The 24,105-nt window shown below is 50.0% G+C and overlaps 1 protein-coding gene across 2 annotated transcripts; it reads right to left on the bottom strand.

The window, feature by feature from the left end:
• Nucleotides 1–4,942: 4,942 nt before the first annotated feature.
• On the bottom strand, nucleotides 4,943–23,393 carry igf1 (insulin-like growth factor 1). 2 transcript variants are annotated; one of them, XM_072484771.1, is made up of 4 exons: nucleotides 22,564–23,393; nucleotides 12,634–12,838; nucleotides 8,186–8,352; nucleotides 4,943–7,235 (listed from the first exon to the last, which is right to left on the bottom strand). In XM_072484771.1, the coding sequence occupies exons 1-4, from the start codon at nucleotides 22,648–22,650 to the stop codon at nucleotides 7,170–7,172; spliced, it is 525 nt and encodes a 174-aa protein (XP_072340872.1). In that variant the 5' UTR covers nucleotides 22,651–23,393; the 3' UTR covers nucleotides 4,943–7,169. The 2 variants fall into 2 exon arrangements, with proteins under 2 accessions (XP_072340872.1, XP_072340873.1); XM_072484772.1 differs by having other exon boundaries at nucleotides 12,682–12,838; nucleotides 22,564–23,195.
• Nucleotides 23,394–24,105: the final 712 nt, after the last annotated feature.

Genomic DNA, 24,105 nt, shown 5'->3' with positions numbered 1-24,105 from the left:
TGTTTCCCTCCCTACCCCCTCTAACCAAAAAAACCCCCCCAAAAACAACCGGTGAAGATCAAGAGGAAGGCTCGAGGTCAGTGACTGGTAAGTAGTGTTTCTGTTTTCTTTTTCTTTTCATTGGTATATTGATATATTTTTTCTTTGTTGTTTATTTATTTATTTAATTTTGTTTGGTAAATTGTAATTGTTGAAGTTAACCGAAGGTTTAAGACATGGCAGGAGATCTCAGACCCGTGTCATGCTCCTCGTGTGCGATGTGGGAGATCAGGGACACGTCCACTGTCCCTGGCTCTTTCACGTGCAAGAAGTGTGTCCAGTTGCAGCTCCCGTTAGACCGCTTGACGGCTCTGGAGCTGCAGATGGACTCACTTTGGAGCATCCGCGATGCTGAGGACGTCGTGGATAGCATGTTTTGCGAGTTGGTCACACTGCAGGTGAAAGGTACTGAGGGAGATAGAAAATGGGTGACCAAAAGACAGAGCAAGAGTAGGAAGGCAGTGCAGGTGTCCTCTGCGGTCATCTCCCTGCAAAACAGATGTACCGCTTTGGATACTGCTGAGGGAGATGGCTCACCAGGGGAAGGCAGCAGCAGCCAGGGTCATGGCACCATGGCTGGCTCTGCTGCGCAGCTGGGCAGGAAGACGAATGACAGGGCTATAGTGATAGGGGACTCAATTGTAAGGAGAATAGACAGGCGGTTCTGCGGACGCAATCGAGACTCCAGGATGGTATGTTGCCTCACTGGTGCAAGGGTCAAGGATGTCTTGGAGCGGTTGCAGGACATTCTGGGGGGGGGGGTGAACAGCCAGCTGTCGTGGTGCACATAGCCACCAACGATATAGGTAAAAAACGGGACGAGGTCCTACAAGCTGAATTTAGGGAGTTAGGAGTTAAACAAGAAAGTAGGACCTCAAAAGGTAGTAATCTCAGGATTTCTACCAGTGCCACGAACTAGTCAGAGTAGGAATGTCAGGATAGATAGGATCAATGCGTAGCTCGAGTGATGGTGCAAGAGCGGGGGATTCAAATTCCTGGGACATTGGAACCGGTTCTGGGGGATATGGGACCAGTACAAACCGGATGGTCTGCACCTGGGCAGGACTGGAACCGATGTCCTGGGGGGGGGGGGGGGGTTGCTAGAGCTGTTGGGGAGAGTTTAAACTAGTGTGGCAGCGGGATGGGAACCGATGCAGGAAGTTGGAAGGTAGTAAAACAGGGACAGAAACAAAAGGCAGTAAGGGGGAACGTGTAAGGCAGAGAAGCCAGTCAAAAATCAAAAAGGACGACAGTACAAGGTACAGTGACTGAGGGGAGCTCAGTGAATAGGACCAGGAATACTAAAAGGAATAAAATGGGAAGTGAAAACATTAATGGTAAGCGACGCGGCAGGTTGTTACATGAAGATATTGGTTCAATGACAAGGAAAATTAGGAGAAAGGTTAAGAGGAAATATAACTTAGGAGAGGTTACTGATCGAGGTGTTAAGATTCAGAACAGAGGTAAAAAAAAGCCAACATAAGTGTACTTTACCTGAATGCTCGTAGTATTCGGAATAAGGTAAATGAGTTGATGGCGCAGATCATCGTGAATTACTATGATTTAGTGGCCATTACTGAAACATGGTTAAAGGATGGTCACGACTGGGAGTTAAATATCCGAGGGTATCAAACTATTCGGAAGGACAGAGTGGATGGCAAGGGAGGTGGTGTAGCTCTGTTATTTAAGGATGACATCCAGGCAACAGTAAAGGGTGACATTGGTGCTATGCAGGATAAGGTTGAATCCATTTGGGTGGAAATCAGGACTAGTAAGGCGAAAAAGTCACTGATAGGAGTAGTCTATAGGCCATCAAATAGTAACATTATGGTGGGGCAGGCAGTAAACAAAGAAATAACTGATGCATGTAGAAATGGTACAGCAGTTATCATGGGGGATTTTAATCTACATGTCGATTGGTTTAACCAGGTCGGTCAAGGCAGCCTTGAGGAGGAGTTTGTAGAATGTATCCGCGATAGTTTCCTGGAACAGTATGTAATGGAACATACGAGGGAACAAGCGGTCCTAGATCTGGTCCTGTGTATTGAGACAGGATTGATTCAGGATCTCATAGTTGGGGATCCTCTCGGAAGGAGCGATCACAATATGGTGGAATTTAAAATACAGATGGAGGGTGAGAAGGTAAAATCCAGCACTAGTGTTTTGTGCTTAAACAAAGGGGATTACAATATGATGAGAGAGAAGAACTAGCTCAGGTAGACTGGGAGCAAAGACTTTATGGTGAAACAGTTGAGGACCAGTGGAGAACCTTCCAAGTGATTTTTCACAGTGCTCAGCAAAGGTTTATACCAACAAAAAGGAAGGACGGTAAAAAGAGGGAAAACCGACCGTGGATATCTGATGGAAATGAGGCTATGACAGGTGAGGACCTTGAGAGGATTGTTACCAAGGAGGTAGTGATGGGCAAGCTAATGGGGCTAAATGTAGACAAGTCTCCTGGCCCTGATGGAATGCATCCCAGAGTGCTAAAAGAGATGGCTAGGGAAATTGCAAATGCACTAGTGATAATTTACCAAAGTTCACTAGACTCTGGGGTGGTCCCAGTGGATTGGAAATTAGCAAACGTGACACCACTGTTTAAAAAAGGAGGTAGGCAGAAAGCGGGTAATTATAGGCCAGTGAGCTTAACTTCGGTAGTAGGGAAGATGCTGGAATCTATCATCAAGGAAGAAATAGCGAGGCATCTGGATGGAAATTGTCCCATTGGGCAGACGCAGCAAGGGTTCATAAAGGGCAGGTCATGCCTAACTAATTTAGTGGAATTTTCTGAGGACATTAACAGTGCGGTAGATAATGGGGAGCCAATGGATGTGGTATATCTGGATTTCCAGAAAGCCTTTGACAAGGTGCCACACAAAAGGTTACTGCATAAGATAAAGATGCATGGCATTAATGGGAAAGTAGTAGCATGGATAGAGGATCGGTTAATTAATAGAAAGCAAAGAGTGGGGATTAATGGGTGTTTCTCTGGTTATCAATCAGTAGTCAGTGGTGTCCCTCAGGGATCAGTGTTGGGCCCACAACTGTTCACAATTTACATAGGTGATTTGGAGTTGGGGACCAAGGGCAATGTGTCCAAGTTTGCAGACGACACTAAGATAAGTGGTAAAGCAAAAGGTGCAGAGGATACTGGAATGAATGGGCTAGGGTCTGGCAGATGGAATACAATGTTGACAAATGTGAGATTATCCATTTTGGTAGGAATAACAGCAAAAGGGATTATTATTTAAATGATAAAATATTAAAACATGCTGCTGTGCAGAGAGACCCGTGTGTGCTAGTGCATGAGTCACAAAAAGTTGGTTTACAGGTGCAACAGGTGATTATGAAGGCAAATGGAATTTTGTCCTTCATTGCTGGAGGGATGGAGTTTAAGACTAGGGAGGTTATGCTGCAATTGTATAAGGTGTTAGTGAGGCCACACCTGGAGTATTGTGTTCAGTTTTGGTCTCCTTACTTGAGAAAGGACGTACTGGCACTGGAGGTTGTGCAGAGGAGATTCACTAGGTTAATCCCAGAGCTGAAGGGGTTGGATTACGAGGAGAGGTTGAGTAGACTGGGACTGTACTCGTTGGAATTTAGAAGAATGAGGGGGGATCTTATAGAAAGATACAAGATTATGAAGGAAATAGATAGGATAGATGCTGGCAGGTTGTTTCCACTGGCGGGTGAAAGCAGAACTAGGGGGCATAGCCTCAAAATAAGGGGAAGTAGATTTAGGACTGAGTTTAGGAGGAACTTCTTCACCCAAAGGGTTGTGAATCTATGGAATTCCTTGCCCAGTGAAGCAGTAGAGGCTCCTTCATTAAATATTTTAAAGATAAAGATAGATAGTTTTTGAAGAATAAAGGGATTAAGGGTTATGGTGTTCAGGCCGGAAAGTGGAGCTGAGTCCACAAAAGATCAGCCATGATCTCATTGAATGGTGGAGCAGGCTCGAGGGGCCAGATGGCCTACTCCTGCTCCTAGTTCTTATGTTCTTATCTTTACAGAGAACTCTTGGGGTAATGTTTTCCTCAGAGATTGAACTGGTGAATTATGGTAAAACCAAACTTGTTTCTGGCAGTGTGTGGAGGGCGGTTAAATAGCAACACTATCTCAAATCAACAATAGAACATTAGGAACAGCAGGAAACCCAACATCTCCCCGATCCTGCTTGGCTATTCAATTAGATGATGACTTATCTGAACCTCAAATCCGTTTATCGACCTTAGCTCCAACTTCATTGGGATTTACCCATTAAAAAAATCTATTAATCTCATGCTTGGAAGCTCCAATTTTCCTCAAGCATCTCTAGCCATTGAAATAGGAATTCCAGATTACCTTGTGTGAAGAAGTGCCTATTTTCCTATGATGAGCCGAGTTTTAATTTTAAGATAATGTCCTCTTGTTCTTGAACGTCAAAGAGTTGACTTAAAGATCCTTACAGGGCAGACCAACACTAGTGGCCAGCAATATAAGATAGTCACTCATGGTAATCGGGAATTCAGGAGAAGCTTATTTACCAAGAGAACTGTGGCAATGTGGAACTTGCCATCACAGAATGTAGTTGGGTGATTAGCATTGATGTATTTAATGGCAAGCTGGATAGGCAGAGGAGGGAGAAAGAAATAGAAGGATTTCTTGTTAGGTTGAGGTGAAGAGGGAGTAGGAGGATAGGAGGAGGCTTGTGTGGAGCATAAACACCAGAATGGACCAGCTGGTTCTATGCTGGAAATTCTAAGTGATTCTATTCTTCAGAAAAAAGTTGGAAGAAGCGGCAAATGTTTCATTTACGTTATATTTGCATAACAGGCATTGTGTGAAGTTCTGCTCTTAATGTGGAACCTTACTAGATGGATGCACAGGTCAGACAGAGATAGAACTGGAAAAATAGAGCTGGAAAAATAGAATAAAACCGATTTATAAAAATACGCTCACTATGCAAACTTCAAAAGAATTACAGTCTCTTAACATGAAATACTGAGGATCCGTGACCTTACTGTATTGATTGAAATTCAGGATTAATACACATAGCTATTTTATAGCAGAGCTCAAAGCATTACTGAAAAAAGAGACACTATTTTGTCGAAGCTTTTCATCTCCCACTCATCAAGACAGTTCGCAAGAATGCCAATATTAGGAGATGCAACAAAGATCATAGAGATCATTTGGCCCATCGAGTCTGCACTGGCCCATGGAAAGATCATCCTATCTAAGCCCACATCACCACCCTATCTCCGTAACCCAGTAACCTCACCTAACGTTTTTGGACACCAAGGGCAATTTAGCATGGCCAATCCACCTAACCTGCACATCTTTGGATTGCAGGAGGAAACCGGAGCATCCGGAGGAAACCCATGCAGACACAGGGAGAACGTGCAGACTCAGCACAGGCAGTGACCCAAGCCGAGAATCGAACCTTGGAGCTGTGAAGGAACTGTGCTAACCGCTGTGTTACCATGCTGCCCAAAGGAGAGGAGGATGCTGATTGCTTGACAAGTAGACACCGAGTGATACAGGCATTGCCATGGAGAATGACCTGTTAATGGTGAGTGACAGTTAACTGGCAAGCATTGTTAGAATTTAAACCAGGCAGCTTGACTCTGATTGGTCAAATCATTGCCCTGAGGAATTAACCATTCTGTTTGATATGATTCGTCAGTCTTTGGGACATGCGGTCTATCTACCCAGCATCACACTAACACTGAAATTCATATTCCATATTACTCATTTATATAGGTAGAACATCCTTTTGGCTTGACAGCAGCATCCCGTTAGTGGTGAATACCGCTCGTGTTCCTACTGCAGAATAGCAGCCAGAGATGGTTAGTTGCCCAAATCTTTGAGATACATTGGCCTTCAAGGGTGTTTTGTGAGGTAGATTGGGCACTTTTCTGTACCAGTGTGATGCTAGGTACGTACGTCATACATCGCAAAGACTGGTGGATGGTATTGAATAGTATTTCCCTTCCGCTGTTCCCATTGGGCATGGTACAGACCATGCATAGTACAGACCATGCCCAAACAGAACAGAAATAACATGTATTGTGCCCGTTCCAGTTAAACAAAATAAGTGATGGCCCTCAGGGCAATGCTTGACCAGAGTCAAGCTACCTAGTTTAAATTCAAATTCAAACAATGATTGGCAGTTAACTGTCAGTCACCATCAACTGGTGCATTATCCATGGTAACGCCTGTCAATCAGAGTCCATTTGTCAAACAGTCAGCACTCTCTTCTTATTTGGTATAAATTTGTTATTTGCCCTGACATTGGTTTCTTGTGATTGTCCTGTTGAGTGGAAAGTGAAAAGCTTCAACAAAAAAAAGTCTCTTTTCTTCAAGCAATGCTCAAGGGTTATAGGTGAAATCATATCATAATGTCCTGTAATCCTATGGCATCTATAGTTACAAAACTTTACACACTCAAGTGTGAAAATACCTGTAATCTTGAATTGCATTTTTGATGCTCAGTTCAATTACCATATTGCCATTCATATATGCCACAACTGCATACAGGCACCCAACCTGTTCTCCCCCACCCCCATTAAGTATTGACCTGCATATAAGAAGCACCCCCAATATAGATTGAGTGCATTTTTTCAAACCTGTAGCTTATATGCAAATTAATATGCTACATAAAGTGTCAAACATGACTCCGGCACAATCAGATCAGCTTATTAACAATGAAATATGTCATAATCTTCATGTGGAAGTTAAAATTAAATCAGTTTCTTAGACACTGGCCCTCTAACTGGTCCACACACACACATACGTCGACTAAGCCATCGTTCCCATGAACGTTAAATGTGAAAATCCTGCTCGAAAATTCATTTTTCTCTTGCTGCAGAATCCATCCAAACCCGTTTGTTCACCCCCTCCTCCCACAAAAAAACCCCAGGAATGATGATAAGCTGGCGAAAATTTGTGCTTTCCACGAAATGAGTCCAGCTAACAGGTTTAATTTGATAACTACGAGATGAGTTCCTCGAACAACAGGTTTCATTTGATAACTTGTGACTAGTGTGTGCCTCCGATTGTGGACAATTGGCAAGTTTTTTTCAGTAAGCCCACACCAGGGTTAAAATAGACCAGGTTTTCCGGCGGTCCCTCATTTATTTTCTCCTGCCTCAGATTCGGTAGTTACGATTGACACTGCTGGCATTAGCTCGACTGGGGTTTCTCCAGACATTCTCCTGTAATTCCCAAAAGAAATACATTCAGTGGTGGAAATTAAACTGTAATTACAAAGGGACATTTACTTTAAGGTTGAACAACAGCAGGTTACATTTCTGTAGAAACTTTAATGTATTACAAATGTCCCAAGGTGCTTGGAGGCTCCTCTTTGAGCCACTCGCAATCATCCTGACTTGGAAATATATCGCCATTCCTTCACTGTCAAAATTCTGGAATTCCCTCCCTAACACTGCGGGTGTACCTACACCTCAGGGACTGCAAATGTTAAAGAAGGGAGTTTACTACCACCCTCTCAAGGGCAACTAGGGATGGGCAATAAATGCAGTCCTAGGCAGTGACGCTAACATACTGTAAATGAATTAAAAAAATTAATTTTCTCTGCATAAGCAAAGAAAAAGCATCGTTTGAAGGGAGAATATATTAAGACAAAACTTGCTCCAAAAGATTGTGTGCCTGCGGGAGATTAGAATATCAGGATAAGAATTTTAAAGTTGAAGAGTTTAGGACAAAAATCACAGTGGCAGAGGTGGCGGGGTGTGAGGTTGGGGCTGGCACCCAAATGGGACTTGGTGCAAATTAAGATACAGGCAGCAGAGTTTTAGTGAGCTCAAGTATACACATGCCGGAAGATGGAAGCAGTGAATCGTCATGTCTGGATGTAACAGGTACATGGACAAGGGTGTTTCCAGATCAGATGAGATGAGGTAGGGGCAGAGTTTGGAGATATACTGGAGGTGAAGAACTTGTTCTTTGTCATGGAAAGGATATGGGGCAGAATTGGTTCAAGTAAATTGCAAAGTTTGCAAACAGTCTGAGACAGTTGCTAGGAAGGGGATTGGAATCAATGAAACCATTTTGATGGGGACTGAAGGCAATTGTGTGGTACTCTTTGAGGACTGCAGTGATGGGGGGGGGGAAGAGGTTGGACTGGGATAAAACCGTTCCTTACCCTCTGTCCTTTCTCTGTGTGACGTTGGATGCGTACAGGGCCATCTGCTCTTTGTGGTTTTGCGCAGTACATCTCGAGCAACTTGAGGTCACAGCTCTGGAAACAGCACTCATTCACAATCCCTCTGGGTGGCCGCCTCATACTTGACCTATAGCCTGTAGGCTTGTCTGTGTGGGAAAATACAGTTATAGTTCTGGTCCCAATCCCCATATTATAAACATAACCAAGGCCCTGTAGAAGACATATAACAGATTCACAGACTTATAGCAGAACAGAACATTTAGTGATACAGAGTATTTCTGACAAAGGAGACATGCTGTCAAAGTTTTTCATCTTGCATTTATCAGGACAACTTGGCAGAATTAACCAAACTATAATGGGGGGACAACAATTTATACTGCATGAGAAATAGGAGTGCTGATCTGTTAGCAAGTTGATTCTGAATAATGGAGGCATTGCTATAGAGAATGGAGCACACCCACAAATTGTACCCTTTTCAGCTAAACAAAAACTTATGGATCAGCCATTCCCTGGTTCATTCCCCTTGACCAGCTTGAATTTCAAAACTTGGCAGCTAACTGCTTCTTGTTGCATTCTCTATAGCAACACTTCTGCCAATCAGTGCCCACTTGCCAACCAAGCAGTGCTCTCTTACACAGTATAAATTGCGGTTCCCCCATTACAGTTTGATGTTGTAACCCCATTGCAGTTTTGATAATTTCTTGCAAGCTATCCTGATGAGTGCAAGACAAAAAGCTTAGATCGCATGTCTCTTTTTTCACCAATACAGAAAGAAATGCTTGAATATTTATTATGAAAGGCTGAACAAGATAAGGAACTTGACTTTAGAAAAAAGACCCGAGGGTTGACCTGATAGATATTTTTAAAATTGTGTACCGGTTCAATACAGATGTTTCCATTTGTGTGGGAATCCGAAGACAAGGGTCCATGAATATAAGACAGTTATTGATAAATTCAATTTGGAATTCAAGAAAAGCTTCTTACTTTTTCACCCAGATAGTGGTGAGAACATGGATCTCTCACTATCACATGGAGTGGTTAAGCAGAATAATGTGTATTTAAGGAAAAACGGAATAAACACATGAAGGAGAAAGGGATAGAAGGATACATTTATGGGGTGGGATGAAGTAGGTGGGAGGAGGCCTGTGTGGAACATTGATACTAGCACAGAGCAGTTGGCTCTGATGGCTTATTTCTGCACAAGATACTCGATGCAATTCTATGTTATAAGTACATTTTTACATTCAGAAAAGAAAGTAAAGTACTTCTGACCAGCTGACAGTTGGAAACCCAACAACCCTTATGATTTGATGCATCATCTGAGACCCGGGCCACAACACATAGGCCAAGAACCTTGCCAGAATCCATGGGCTTGAAGTCCCAAGGAGAGTGCTGCATGCCAAAAGAAATACAAATTGGCAGAAGAAACGCTGTGCTGTACAAAATCTAAATTTGGAAAGGAAATGTGTGCTTTTGTCAAGGTTTCAGATGCGATCGTTCTTCCACTGTTAGAAGTGGAAGAAAGGATATGGTGGACAACTGGTTTTGCCATTCACTGCCAAATCTGGCTGGACCACACAAAACATTAACAGGTCCTGCTCTCCACTGCTAAACTATTTACTTTGCCAAGATCATACTGCAACACAAAGATAACCCCAGCTTCTCCACTGCTGGAAATGATCCACCAAAATCCCTCTTGCCTGTGTCCTCCACCCTCACTTTCAAAAACAAAATGTGAGGAGCTCATCAACTTCTTTGTTTCCCAACATTAGAACTATCCAACCAGTAGACTTTGCCCCGTCTTTTCCTAACCCACTGGCAAAACCTTTTTGAAGTCTTGCCATTGGTCATGACCTGAACTTGCATCTTTCTCCAGTTTCTTTCCTTTCTCCCCTCTTGTCCTCTTTGAGCTCATCTTGTCCGTGACCACCACCTCCTGATCCCTTGATGCTATACATGGGCTGGTTTAGCTCAGTGGGCTAGACAGCTGGTTTGTGATGCAGAACAAAGCCAGCAGCACGGGTTCAATTCCCGTACCAGCTTACCCAAACAGGCGCCGGAATGTGGCGAACAGGGGGCTTTTCACAGTAACTTCATACTTGTGACAATAAAATGTTATTATTATTATTCCAACTAACTCCTGACCACCTAACATCCCAACCTAGTCTCCACATTAGCTGATATTCTATCTGGTCATAACCAGAGAAACACTTGCAGCGTCTTCTCTTCCCCTTGTCACACCCACATAATTGTGCCTGTGAAATCATGGAAAGTTTTACTATTTTGAGAAAAAAATAACAGAGGATGAAAAATCTGCATTGTAACAAGATAGGGGTCAATGGGGTCAGCGTTGTAACAAGATGGGGGTCAATGGGGTCAGCGTTGTAACAAGATGGGGGTCAATGGGGTCAGCGTTGTAACAAGATGGGGGTCAATGGGGTCAGCGTTGTAACAAGATGGGGATCAATGGGGTCAGCGTTGTAACAAGATGGGGGTCAATGGGGTCAGCGTTGTAACAAGATGGGGGTCAATGGGGTCAGCGTTGTAACAAGATGGGGGTCAATGGGGTCAGCATTGTAACAAGATGGGGGTCAATGGGGTCAGCATTGTAACAAGATGGGGGTCAATGGGGTCAGCGTTGTAACAAGATGGGGGTCAATGGGGTCAGCGTTGTAACAAGATGGGGGTCAATGGGGTCAGCGTTGTAACAAGATGGGGGTCAATGGGGTCAGCATTGTAACAAGATGGGGGTCAATGGGGTCAGTGTTGTAACATGATGGAGGTCAATGGGGTCAGGTGATCTTTCATCCTTGTTTGGAGATATACATGGGACTGCTCAAGACTGGAAGTAGCCTGCTTCTTTAATATCCTTGACAGAACATTAAAATGTTCCAACAACTACTTTGGGACATTCTATTAGAGAGACAATCTCCTGTGGAATTAATAGCTACTATTGTCTCATCGTCTACAGAAATTGATGGGCAATGGCCACATAATGTAATGCCTGCAGAATGGAATTCCACTCAATGAGTGTAAAGGAAATTATCCCAAGGAGGTGCAAATGGCCTTTATTCAACCCCAGTTGTGCATCAGTACTAAAATCATTATGTGGACAATGGGAACACTGACACTATGGTCACATGACAGAAACCAGCATATGGGAAGAAACATTTATTAACCCACACCTTGAGTAGCAACCTCATGTTAACCAGAAGGGAGACAGAAACTCAAAAAGAAGAGATCTTGCCCAGTGAAGGAAGTACCCTAGAAATTCGCTAACAGGCAGAGATGTGAGGCTATCATTTTACCTGAAGATACACAGAACCAAGCCACATCTTAGCGCTCGACTACAACTTGGACTGCAGCAAAGCCGTAAACGTATTGTTGCAAGGAATAAGTCACTGTGAATTCATCATTGGAAATTTCCAACCTCCATTTTCTTCAATGCAGCAAGAAAGAATCATCAGGTACGCAACGTTTCCAGCCTCCATCTTGGAAGACAATAGTATAGTAACTTTCTAAATTCTTTACAGCCCTCAGTGCGTGCTATCTCTTTTGTAAATACCTTTGCTTTTATGCGTGTTCTATGTGAATGAGTGAATGGCTGCTGTTGCAATCATATAAAATTCTTTCTTTTTAATAAAAAACTTAGAAGAAAACCTGTCTTGTATCTGTTCATAAGAGTCACAGCACTCAAGGGAGTTAAGATATTTCTTCTCTAAAACACATCTTTTGTGGTTGGTTGAGAGGTAGGAAAATAAGTAGGAACCTTCCAACCATCTCTCCCCTGTCTGGAAAATCATTCCCACAATGTTACTTCTGCTGGCCCCAAGGAATCTATCCTTGACCTCCTCCTACATCCTAGCAAATGAGGCGCTTTTTTGTCATGCAATGTGTTGTTCCAATCTGGAATGCACTACCTGAATGGATCATGGAAGCAAGTTCAGTCGTAACTTTTAAAATGAAATTGGATATATTCTTTAAAAAGAAAAAAAAACAGGGCTAGGAAGGCAAGAGTGAGGAGTGGGACTAATTGGAAAGTTCTTTCAAAGAGCCTGCACAGGTGCAATAGTCCAAATGGTCTCCTGCTGTGCCATGTAATTCAATGATAATCTATGAATGCCAAAAGACCCAGGTCCATCTCCCTCATCCAGGCAATCAAGCAATTTAAACAATAGTGGAGCTATTGACCAATCACAGTGATCAATTTCTTATCAATGAGTCTACAACTGGCCCAGATCGGAGGTGAGGAAAATCCCCAGTGGTGGAACAATTTGGTATCCATAGGTCCAAAATCACCTGTTTCTTATCATTACATCTTTAAACACAATTAGTGACCACATTCATTCATGCTTCTAAAAGAAAATCCCAAAGCTGTTGTAAGGATTCCATTTATTGTAAACTTGCAGTCTGCATCATTTACTCACACTCTGTCGCAAGGTGACTATGTATCCAGATGAAAGAGATAAACCTACTGAAATAGAAGCCTCGGTCCCCACACACAAATTGGAGAGCATCCACCAGCTCTGCCCCACAGAGTGTCTCTGGACTGGCATTCACTCCCCTCAGTGTTAGCACACACAGTATCAGGTAGAAGAGATGAGGGTAAGAGGCAAGACAACTCCTGACCACCTGTGGAGAGAATGAAGAAAACTAACATTGAAATCCAGACCAACAAGTTACTCATGCTTGGTTAATGGAGACTGCTGTCAACAGAGTTCAAGTCCAATAGAAGCTTTGCGCAGGTGAAGGAGACACAGCCTGAGTGAGTAAGACACAGCCAGAGAGGGAATTGGAACTTGGTAATTTGGGCAGTGTGATAATTCGGCGCAGAGGGAGGAGGTGCTGTTTCCCTTTTTGTTCTGTTTCCTTTGCTTGGCTTTGTAACTGGTAATCAGCAGGGAGAGATCCAGAGTGCATTCCGGGAAGCAGAGAGAAAACCAGGGAGAACCCTGGGAAGTGACGTCACCGGAAGCTGTGATCTGATTGGCTGATAGGGAATCTGCACTAAATTTAAAAATTCAAAACTGTTAAACTAATTAAACATAATTAATTAATTACTTAATCATAATTTAGAGGGGTATCTAAGCCAAAGATCGGACAGTACTGTATTTAGCTTTTACATTTACAGTAGAAATCTAGTGCTAGCAAACATATAGTTAAAAGTAAGTTTAAAATTTTTTTTAAAAAAATGTAATTTACTAATTAATTAACGCAATAAAAATTAGAGGGGTGCAGTGCTCTGACTGTGAGATGTGGCAGGTCCGGGAGGCTTCCAGCGTCCTGGATGGCTTCATCTGCAGAAAATGCACTGAACTGGAGCTCCACACAGACCACATGGTTCGGTTGGAGCAGCAGTTGGATGCACTTAGGAGCATGCAGGTGGCAGAAAGCGTCATAGATAACAGTTATATAAATGTGGTCACACCCAAGGTGCAGGCAGAGAACTGGGTGACCACCAGAAGGGGCAGGCAGTCCGTGCAAGAATCCCCTGTGGTTGTCCCCCTCGCGAACAGGTATACCCCTCTCGAACAGATATACCCCTTTGGATACTGTCGGAGGGAATAGCCTATCAGGGGAAAACAGAAGCAGCCAGAGCAGTGGCACCATGGCTGGCTCCGATGTTCAGAAGGGAGGGTCAAAGCGCAGAAGAGCAATAGTCATAGGGGACTCCATAGTCAGGGGCACAGATAGGCGCTTCTGGGGACGTGAAAGAGACTCCAGGATGGTATGTTGCCTCCCTGGTGCCAGGGTCCAGGATGTCTCAGAACGGATAGCGGGCATCCTGAAGTGGGAGGGCAAACTGGCAGAGGTCGTGGTACATATTGGTACTAACGACATCGGCAGGAAGGGGGATGAGGTCCTGCAGCAGGAGTTCAGGGAGCTAGGCAGAAAGTTAAAAGACAGGACCTCAAGGGTTGTAATCTCGGGATTGCTCCCTGTGCCAAGTGCCAGTGAGGCTAGAAATAGGATGCTAGAGCAGCTAAACACGTGGCTAAGCAGGCGGGTGGGTTTCAGTTATCTGGACCACTGGGAGCTCTTACGGGGCAGGTGTGACCTGTATAAGGAGGACGGGTTGCATCTAAACTGGAGAGGCATAAATATCCTGGCTGCGAGGTTTGGTAGTGTCACACAGGAGGGTTTAAACTAGTATGGCAGGGGGGTGGGCACGGGAGCAATAGGTCAGAAGGTGAAAAAATTGAGGGAGAACTAGGAAATAGGGCCACTATGGCTCTGAGGAAGAGCAGACAGGGAGATGTTACTGAAAACAGCGGGACTCGTGGCCTGAAGTGCATATGTTTTAATGCAAGAAGTATAACAGGTATGACATGTTGCTGAAATGGTGAGATGATAATATCACAGCGAAAGGGCAACTGGGACATGACTGAAGAGGACAACCAACCAGGTATCTCCTAAACCAATCGGAATGAAGGATTGGTAAACAGCGCAGGAACTGAGAAAGAAATATAAATGAGAGCAGGTGAATGAGAATCAAAATCAGATAAAGGAAGTGAAATAAAGAAAGGGTAGGAAAGATTGCAATGAGAGCGTGAGGAAAAAAGGAAAAAAATTAATAATTTTAAACTTTACGGGCGGAATTCTCTCAGCCCCGGGCTGGGCCCGAGAATCCCCGCAACCATGCCGCCCCGCCATTCACCGAAGAGCGGAAAATCAGCGGCATTGGCGCCGGCATGGTTGGCGCGGCGCCGGTCGGGGGCCGCTCTCCGCGGCCGGCCCGCCGATTCTCGGCCCGGGATGGGTCGAGCGGCCATCGTAAAAATGACGGGTCCTGCCGCCACCGTCCACACCTGCTGTCAGTCGGTGGGACTGCACCGTGGAAGAGTCCGGGGGCAGCCTGTGGGGGGGGGGGCACCGATCTGCGGGCCGGCCTCTCTGGCTGGCAGCCTCCTTTCCTCCGCGTCGGCCCCTGTAGTCTTGCGCCATGTTGCGTCGGGGCGCCACTGCACGTGCGCGGATCCCGCGGCACCCATTTGACGCTGGGATCAGCAGCTGGAGCGGCGTGAACTGCTCCAGTGACATGCTGGCCCCCCTGTAGTGGCCAGAATTGCTGATCCTAAGGCCGTGTTGACGCCGTCGAGAACGCGACGGCATTTCCGATGGCGTCAACACTTAGCCTCCCTCAGGATCACAGAATCCCACCCTACATTTTTCAAATTTGCAACAATCACAAATTGGAAGGAATGAGGGTCCACACTTGTGATCGTTAATTTTCAGTGCACAAGAGGTTGATTGCCAGAAATTGACAGTTGTCACATTGTTAAAAAAAGCTACTGAGATTTGTAATGAGAAGACAAAATTTGTGGTGGGCTAAGCTGACATGTATTACAGAAATACACGGAGTTCACGGGCGTCATTCTCCGACCCCCCAGAGGGTCGGAGAATGGCCGTTGGCCGCCGTGAATCCCGCCCCCGCCGGTTGCCGAAGTCTCCGAAGGGAGAAAAGTCGGCGGGGCGTTAATGGCGCCGCTGCCGCGGAGAATGTCACGGGTCTGCGCAAGGCAGCCGATTTTTGGCCTGCCGATATTCTCCCTTCCGGATGGGCAGAAGTCCCGTCGACGTGATGACCGTTCACGTCGACGTGAATCAAACCTCCTTTTCATCGGTGTGACCCGGTGCTCCAGGGTCACGCCGACCAGCATGTAGGTGAGTGACGGCCTGGGGGGTTGGCTCTGGGCAGGCAATGGCGTGGCCGCAGTCTGATTGCGTGAGGAGAGGTGTGTCTCGGGTTGTGTGTGTGTGTGTGCGGCGGGGGGGGGGGGGGGTGGTTAGAGTAGGCTGGGCTCCGGGGGAGTGCCAGGAGGGGGTCCGTGCCGGGGTGGAGGTTGGGGGGGGTCCGTGCCGTGCCGGGGTGGAGGTTGGGGGTTGGGGGGGGGGGGTCCGTGCTGGGGTGGAGGTTGGGGGGGGGGTCTGGGCTGGGGTGGAGGTTGGGGGGGGGGGTCCGTGCCGGGGTGGAGGTTGGGGGTTGGGGGGGGGGGGGTCTGTGCCGGGGTGGAGGTTGGGGGGGGGGTCCGTGCTGGGGTGGAGGTTGGGGGGGTCCGTGCCGTGCCGGGGTGGAGGTTGGGGGTTGGGTCCATGCTGGGGTGGAGGTTGGGGGGGGGGGGTCCGTGCCGGGATGGAGGTTGGGGGGGGTCCGTGCTGGGGTGGAGGTTGGGGGGGGTCCGTGCCGTGCCGGGGTGGAGGTTGGGGGTTGGGGGGGGGGGTCCGTGCCGGGGTGGAGGTTGGGGGTGGGGTCCGTGCTGGGGTGGAGGTTGGGGGGGGGTCCGTGCCGTGCCGGGGTGGAGGTTGGTCCGTGCTGGGGTGGAGGTTGGGGGGGGGGGTCCGTGCTGGGGTGGAGGTTGGGGGGGGGTCCGTGCCGAGGAGGGGGATGGGAGGGCAAGTGAGTTGGTCCACCTGGCCAGGTGCCAGCCTCCAACAGTTGGATCCATGCGGTCCATGCCACCTGGCTGGGGGGAGGAGGGGATATGGGCAATGATGACATGTCGTCGTTCCCCTCCCCCACACCAGGCCGTCATGTTTTCAGATCATCCAGCGATGTTGGCCGCCGTGGTGGCAACCGCTCATGTCTATGTTGCCCTGGATGAGGAGGAGGAGGAGCGTGCCAGAGAGGCGGCGCAGGCTGCCGCAGAGGGGCAGGCGGCAGCCGCCCAGGCTGGAGGGACACCTGACCGACAGGACGAGGAGGGGGAGGAGGACGTCGTGGCCCCACGGCAACGGAGGCACCCGAGGGCGCCCCGTGTGTACCGGCCCCGGCAGTCATACCAAGACCTCACGGACCGGGAATGCAGGAGGAGACTCCGGATGAGCCGGGAAACCGTGGCACACATCTGCCACCTGCTGGCACACCTGTCACCGCGTGGCACTGGCGGGGGACACCCTCTCCCCGTGTCCGTCAAGGTTACGGTGGCCCTGAACTTTTATGCAACGAGGCCATTCCAGGCACCGAGTGGGGACCTGTCCGGCATATCGCAGACATCGGTGCACCGGTGCATCCGGGCAGTGACAGATGCCCTATATGCCATGGCGCACCGCTACATCCGCTTCCCCGTGGACCGGGCCAGCCAAGATGCCCGGGCCGTGGGCTTCTCTGCCGTGGCCGGGTTCCCCATGGTCCAGGACGCGATCGATGGGATGCACGTCGCCGTGCGGCCACCTGCAGATATCACTAATAGGAAGGGGACCTATTCGATGAACGTACAGGTGGTCTGCGACCACCGCATGATGATCCTGCACATCTGTGCCCGTCACCCAGGCAGTGTACACGACTCATTCGTGTTGTCGCGGTCATCCACCCCGGCATGTACGAGGGACGCCATCCCCGGCTGAGGGGCTGGTTGCTGGGCGACAGGGGCTACTCATTGCGATCGTGGCTGATGACGCCTATACGGAGGCCACGCAATGAGGTGGAGAACCGCTACAATGATACCCATGTAGCGACAAGGGCAGTGATCGAGAGGTGCTTTGGTGTACTGAAGATGCGTTTCAGGTGCCTGGACCTCTCTGGGGGCGCCCTCCAGTATCGGTCAGATAGGGTCGGCCGCATCATTGTGGTGTGCTGCGTCCTGCACAACATAGCCCAGCAGAGGAGGGCGGAGTGGAGGAGCAGCAGGAAGAGGCGCAGTCCTCCCCAGATGAGGGGGATGGGGGCAATGGTCAGGGCAGACGGGGTAGACACAGGCGGGTGGCTGTCCACCGTTACCGGCTGGCCCAGCGGGCACGGGACAGACTGATAGACGCCCGCTTCACTGACTAGATGGGCGTGGGAATCGGGTAGTATGGCCACAGACCGCACACCATGGCAACAGCCGACCACCCACACCCCCCACCCATCCACCCACCCAGCACCCTCACCCCCCTCCCCAACCCCACCCACCCCACCCGCATGCACACCACCCCCCCCCCCCCCCCATTGCCGATCCACCTGCGGCACAACGGGCCGGGCTCACACAGTTGCGGGTGGACGCGTGTCTATCACAGGCCATGGAGGATGATGACAACCCGCCCTGCGATGAGCTCCTGGCTCTACATCGTTGGACTATGTCTGACCCATGGCCACAGTACCACCATCCACCCGGACCATCCCTGCATGCGGCTGTGACACTGCAGCGCACGGTCCCGTCCTCTGCCCGGGGGATGTTGATGGCGGCTCAGGGGGAAGGGGGCAGACTCACCTGGGGCTGAGGTAAGACCACCCCTCACACACACACTTGCGCTCAACGTACATGACACCCCCACACACTTTGGACAGAGCACAAAGGCAGCTTCGGTAGGTGTAACATAAAAAACTTATCTGTGCCCTGCACCCGTGCCAACTTACTCAGTGTCTAATTGTTTGGCCTTACGGGCCCTTTGACTACGTCTACGTGGTTCCCCAGACGGTACAGCAGAACTGGAGGTGGACTCCTGTGATTCCTGCCCTCTGACACTGGATCCCTTTGGCGGCCGTTTCCTGGGGCGTCCTGGCCTAGATGGGCCAGGCTGCGGCCTGGGCGACTGGGATGGCGAGCTGCCAGCCTGTCCTGCCCGTTGCCCACCCGATGCACCTGGGACGGAAGGGGGGGGGGGAGTCCGAGGTGTCGCGGTGTACCGGGACCTCCCCTACAGAGGGAGCCGGGACACCACCTCCTCCTCCCTCGGGGTGCCCGATGGCCCCCAGGCCTCTACATGGGTGGGGGATGCGAATGGACTGGCCATCCGACGGCCCCCCGACATCTGGCGCTGCCAGTCCTGGAGGCCTGTGCTGGTATCGACAGGGGTCTGCAGGTTTGCAGCCATGGAGCCCAGGGGGTTGGCAAACCCTGTCTGTGACAGTGCGACGCCGGCTCGCACATGGCCACTGGCGCCGATGCCCTCAGCGATGGCCTGCACAGACTGGGCCATGGCCTGCTGAGACTGGGCCATGGCCTGCAGAGACTGGGCCATGGCCTGCAGAGACTGGGCTATGGCGTTGAGCGCCTCTGCCATCTGGCGCTGGCACTGGCTCATGGCCTCCTGTGAGAGGGCAGCCATTTCCTGGGCCACAGACGCCGCCTGCACAGAAGGCCCCAGGCCTCGCAAACCGTTCCCCATGTCTGACACCGTCGCACCTATTGCCTCCACCGCGGACGCCACCCGTGCGGTGTCAGCCTGGGTGGCACGCATGAGCGGCACCACCCCAGCTCCTGGACGCGGGTGGACTCCTCCACCTGCGACCGCAGCCGCCGCAAGCCGCCCGTCACCCTCTTCGCTCGTCTCCGGATCGGTGGTTGCATCGGATCTATGTGTGGGTGTGGTAACTGCAGGAACCCGGGATCCATCTGGGCGGCAGATGTTCGCTTGGGCTGGGCTGCCCTCCGACCGCCCGGTCCCTCTGCTGCTCCTACCTCCACCTGCTGTACCGGGACGGCTGTGTTGTGCGCACCAGTGAGTGTACCAGACGCCTCATCACTGAAGTGCCCAACCGTGGTGAGTGTTTCTGCGATGGTGGAGGGTGTTGGTGACAGCAGTGGCGTTGTGTCGTGCTCTTCGTCCCACTCTGAGTCCATGGCACTTTGGGGTGGGGGTTCGTCTCCACCCATCCACTCTGAGTCACTGTCCGGTATTTCGTCTTCCCGGGTAGGGGTGTCCTGGGTAGTGCTGTCCCGGGTAGGGGTGTCCTGGGTAGTGGTGTCCTGGGTAGTGGTGTCCTGGCTCGGATGTGACGGGGGCCTGTGGCTGCCCCCCTCGTCGCTGGGTGGTCGCTCCCGCACGTGACGGGGGTGTCGTCTCCCTGTTGCTCCAGGTCTCTCCGTCTCCCGTGGTGTACGAGGGTCATCCTGCGGGCGTCGCTTGCTGGAGGGTCCGGGTCTCTCCGTCTCCTGTGGTCTCCAAGGGGCATCCTGCGGGCGTCGCATGCTGGAGGGTGCGGGTCTCTCCGTCTCCCGTGGTCTCCGAGGGGCATCCTGCGGGCGGTCTGCACCTGCGGGGATGGGTGCCTGGACGTTTGGTCCTGCGATACACAAATGAAGCATGCATGGTTAGACATCAGGCAGTGATCAGGTGATACGGGGGAGGGGGATATAGGGGAGGGGGGATATGGGGACGGGCTGTTGGTGGCTCACTCGCTAGTACGCCCCCGACCTCTGCATCAGCAACCTCCCGGTCCTCAGGTCCGCCAGCCAGTTCCAGGACCCTTTCCTCGTGTACGGTCAGTGGCCTCTCATCAGCGGGCCCTCCTCCAGTCCTCACATGCTCCCTATTGTTGTGTGCGCGCTTCTCCTGTGGGGGGGGGGGGCAGGGGTAAAAGGCAACAGTGTTAGGCAGGTATATGAATGCACGCCATCGGTTGCGCGTGCATTGCAGAGGTTAAGGTTAGGGCTGGATTCACTTGGGGATATGGGGGAGGGGGGGATATGGGGGAGGGGGGGATATGGGGGAGGGGGGGATATGGGGGAGGGGGGTATATGGGGGAGGGGGGATATGGGGGATATGGGGGAGAGGGGGGATATGGGGGAGAGGGGGGATATGGGGGAGAGGGGGGATATGGGGGAGAGGGGGGATATGGGGGAGAGGGGGGATATGGGGGAGAGGGGGGATATGGGGGAGAGGGGGGATATGGGGGAGAGGGGGGATATGGGGGAGAGGGGGGATATGGGGGAGAGGGGGGATATGGGGGAGAGGGGGGATATGGGGGAGAGGGGGGATATGGGGGAGAGGGGGGATATGGGGGAGAGGGGGGATATGGGGGAGAGGGGGGATATGGGGGAGAGGGGGGATATGGGGGAGAGGGGGGATATGGGGGAGAGGGGGGGATATGGGGGATATGGGGGAGAGGGGGGATATGGGGGAGAGGGGGGATATGGGGGAGGGGGGATATGGGGGAGGGGGGATATGGGGGAGGGGGGGATATGGGGGAGGGGGGATATGGGGGAGGGGGGATATGGGGGAGGAGGGATATGGGGGAGGGGGGATATGGGGGAGGGGGGATATGGGGAGGGGGGATATGGGGGAGGGGGGATATGGGGGAGGGGGGATATGGGGGAGGGGGGATATGGGGGAGGGGGGATATGGGGGAGGGGGGATATGGGGGAGGGGGGATATGGGGGAGGGGGTGATATGGGGGAGGGGGTGATATGGGGGAGGGGGGGATATGGGGGAGAGGGGGATATGGGGGAGAGGGGATATGGGGGAGAGGGGGATATGGGGGAGAGGGGGATATGGGGGAGAGGGGGATATGGGGGAGAGGGGGATATGGGGGAGGGGGGATATGGGGGAGGGGGGATATGGGGGAGGGGGGATATGGGGGAGGGGGGATATGGGGGAGGCTCACCCTGCCTGCTCTGACGAGGTCGTTCACCTTCTTGTGGCACTGGGTGCCTGTCCGTGGTGTCAGGGCCACAACGGTGACGGCCTCTGCCACTTCCCTCCACAGACGCCGGCTGTGGCGTGGGGCAACTCTGCGGCCGTGCCCGGGATACAGGGCGTCCCTCCTCTGCTCCACCGCGTCCAGGAGCGCCTCCACATCGCGTGACTCGAACCTCGGGGCTGAGCGACGGCCAGCCATCCAGTCAGGTGTTGCGGTCGGGTGTTGCGGTCGGGTGGGGGGGGGAGCAGCGCGGCCTTATGAGCCGTCACGCCGTGCAGCGCGTATGACGCTGCACGGCGTGAACCACTGCGCAAGCGCGGATCCCGTTACGTCGCTGCTAGCCCATTTCGGGCCGGAGACTATCGACCCATTTTTCCGACGTGACGCAAGTCGGATTTGCGCCGTTTTTTGCGCCGATCGGCGGACTTTCCGCCGATAACGGAGAATTTCTCCCCACATTCTTCAATGCTTTTCAATGCTGAGTGCCATTTCTGTGTAGCTAACAGCAGAACGGCACAATTTAGACAATAACTTCTGCAGTTCCTGTTTAACCACCAATCTGCCCCGGCTGTGCTATTTATCCCAAATGCCAGTGCATGCAAATTAACCTTCCCAATACTCTCAAAGCAAAACCTGGCTGAATAAATGTAAAAAACATGTGATGAAAACGAATAACTCATCTTAAAATATGAAATAGTTTCAATTTGCGGTACATTGTCTCTTGCAGTTGACTTGCTAGTGTTAGCTGGAATATAAACGGATGCCAAAAGAACTGCACAAAACCAATTGCAGAATTAACATTATGAAATGATAAACCATTAACCGGGACGAGTCTTTGCAGCAACTGTTAGACTTCGCATGCAATTGATTAAATGCGACCTTAACTTCGAATATTTCCTAGGTGTTTTCGTCCTTAGAATTCAAAGATTAATTTCGCCAACGCTCTCCCCTTATACTGACTCGGTCTTGTCTGTACGCGGCGGGGATTCAAACATGGACTCAAGAGAAAAGTCACCTCAAACACTTCTGACAGGCAGCATTTGGAAAATTCAGCTAGTTTCTCGGACTCTTCCATCATCTGTGGCTTTGTCGAGCTCCCCATTGCGCCCCGCTAGCCTCAGATCTACAGGCAAGTGCAGACAAGTTCAGTTCCGGAGCTGGAGTTACATTGTGGGCAGTTTCACACTCCGAGCTGGGGGAAGGTTGATCGATTGCGCAGATTTCTTATCTGATCCCATTTCAAGGACAGTGGGATTCCAGTTAAAGAGATCCCCCTCAATCCTGCATCAGACACACACACAGACAGGAAATAGCGGCGGGATCTTTTATAACCCGAGATGTCAAAATAAATTTGAAGAAGTGAATTTTCAAGTTGACTTCCGTGGCAGAATTCTAGCTTGTGGCAGACACGTTTGTGAATTTAACCCTTTCAGGGCCGCTCAGGGAACAGGGGCACGCCAATTAGTAAATGTCTCATGATTAAAACTCTCAAGTAAAAGAGCTTGGCATTTCGGAGTTTTAACCGACTAAAACGTACTTTAGAATTCAGACCCTAATTTTCACAAATCAGTATTTCAGGTACATAAAAATCCAAACTTTTCGAATGCAATTTTTTTCAAAAATCTGCGTGCGCGACGAGATTAACTTCACCAGCTGAGAATCTGGAGGGAAAAGACTCAATTATATAGAAGTGACTGATCAACTTGGATTCATCAACTTGGTAGCACCGGCTGCGGAAGGACAGTTTCCAGCTGATTCTCTGCACATTTTCCAGCTGATTTTCTGCACAGTTTCCAGTTGATCCTCTGAAGTTTCCAGATTCTCTGCACAGATTCCAGCTGATTCTCTGCAAAGTTTCCAGCTGATTCTCTGCACAGATTCCAGCTGATTCTCTGCAAAGTTTCCAGCTGATTCTCTGCACAGATTCCAGCTGATTCTCTGCAAAGTTTCCAGCTGATTCTCTGCACAGATTCCAGCTGATTCTCTGCAAAGTTTCCAGCTGATTCTCTGCACAGTTTCGAATTGATTCCACATTTTCCAGCTGATTCTCTGCAGTTTCCAGTTGATTCTCTGCACAATTTCCAGTTGATTTTCTGCCCTTTCCAGTTGATTCTCTGCAGTTTGCAGCTGATTCTCTGCACAGTTGTGACTTGACTATCTGCCCAGTTTGCAGTTGATTCTCCTAATTTTCGTGTTGATTCTCTGCACAGTTCCAGTTTATTTTCTCCGCATTTTCGAGTTGAATCTCTGTGCAGTTTCCAGTTGATTATTGTTGTGAATGTATAATTACTGATAAGTCACCAGTGCACTGTTATGTTATTAACCCTGTGGGCTCTACCTATGGGCCATTGTGTGGCTTCACCCACAGGGGATATGTTGGGGCATGTACGGGCTCCGCCCATGGCTCCACCCCCTTTACAGGAAGTATAAGAGCTGCTGACCTGCGGGGCCGCCTTCAGTGTTGTACCGGTCACAGGCAGGCTCAGTTCTAAGCTGATTACAACCACGGTTTACTTCGACACGTGAATTGATGATCGCATCAATTAGCTAAACAGTT

The sequence above is a fragment of the Scyliorhinus torazame genome, chromosome 19 (assembly GCF_047496885.1).
Source record: "Scyliorhinus torazame isolate Kashiwa2021f chromosome 19, sScyTor2.1, whole genome shotgun sequence".
Taxonomy (NCBI): domain Eukaryota; kingdom Metazoa; phylum Chordata; class Chondrichthyes; order Carcharhiniformes; family Scyliorhinidae; genus Scyliorhinus; species Scyliorhinus torazame.
The sequence above is the reverse complement of the archived record's forward strand: the minus strand, read 5'-3'. Positions and strand labels throughout refer to the sequence as shown.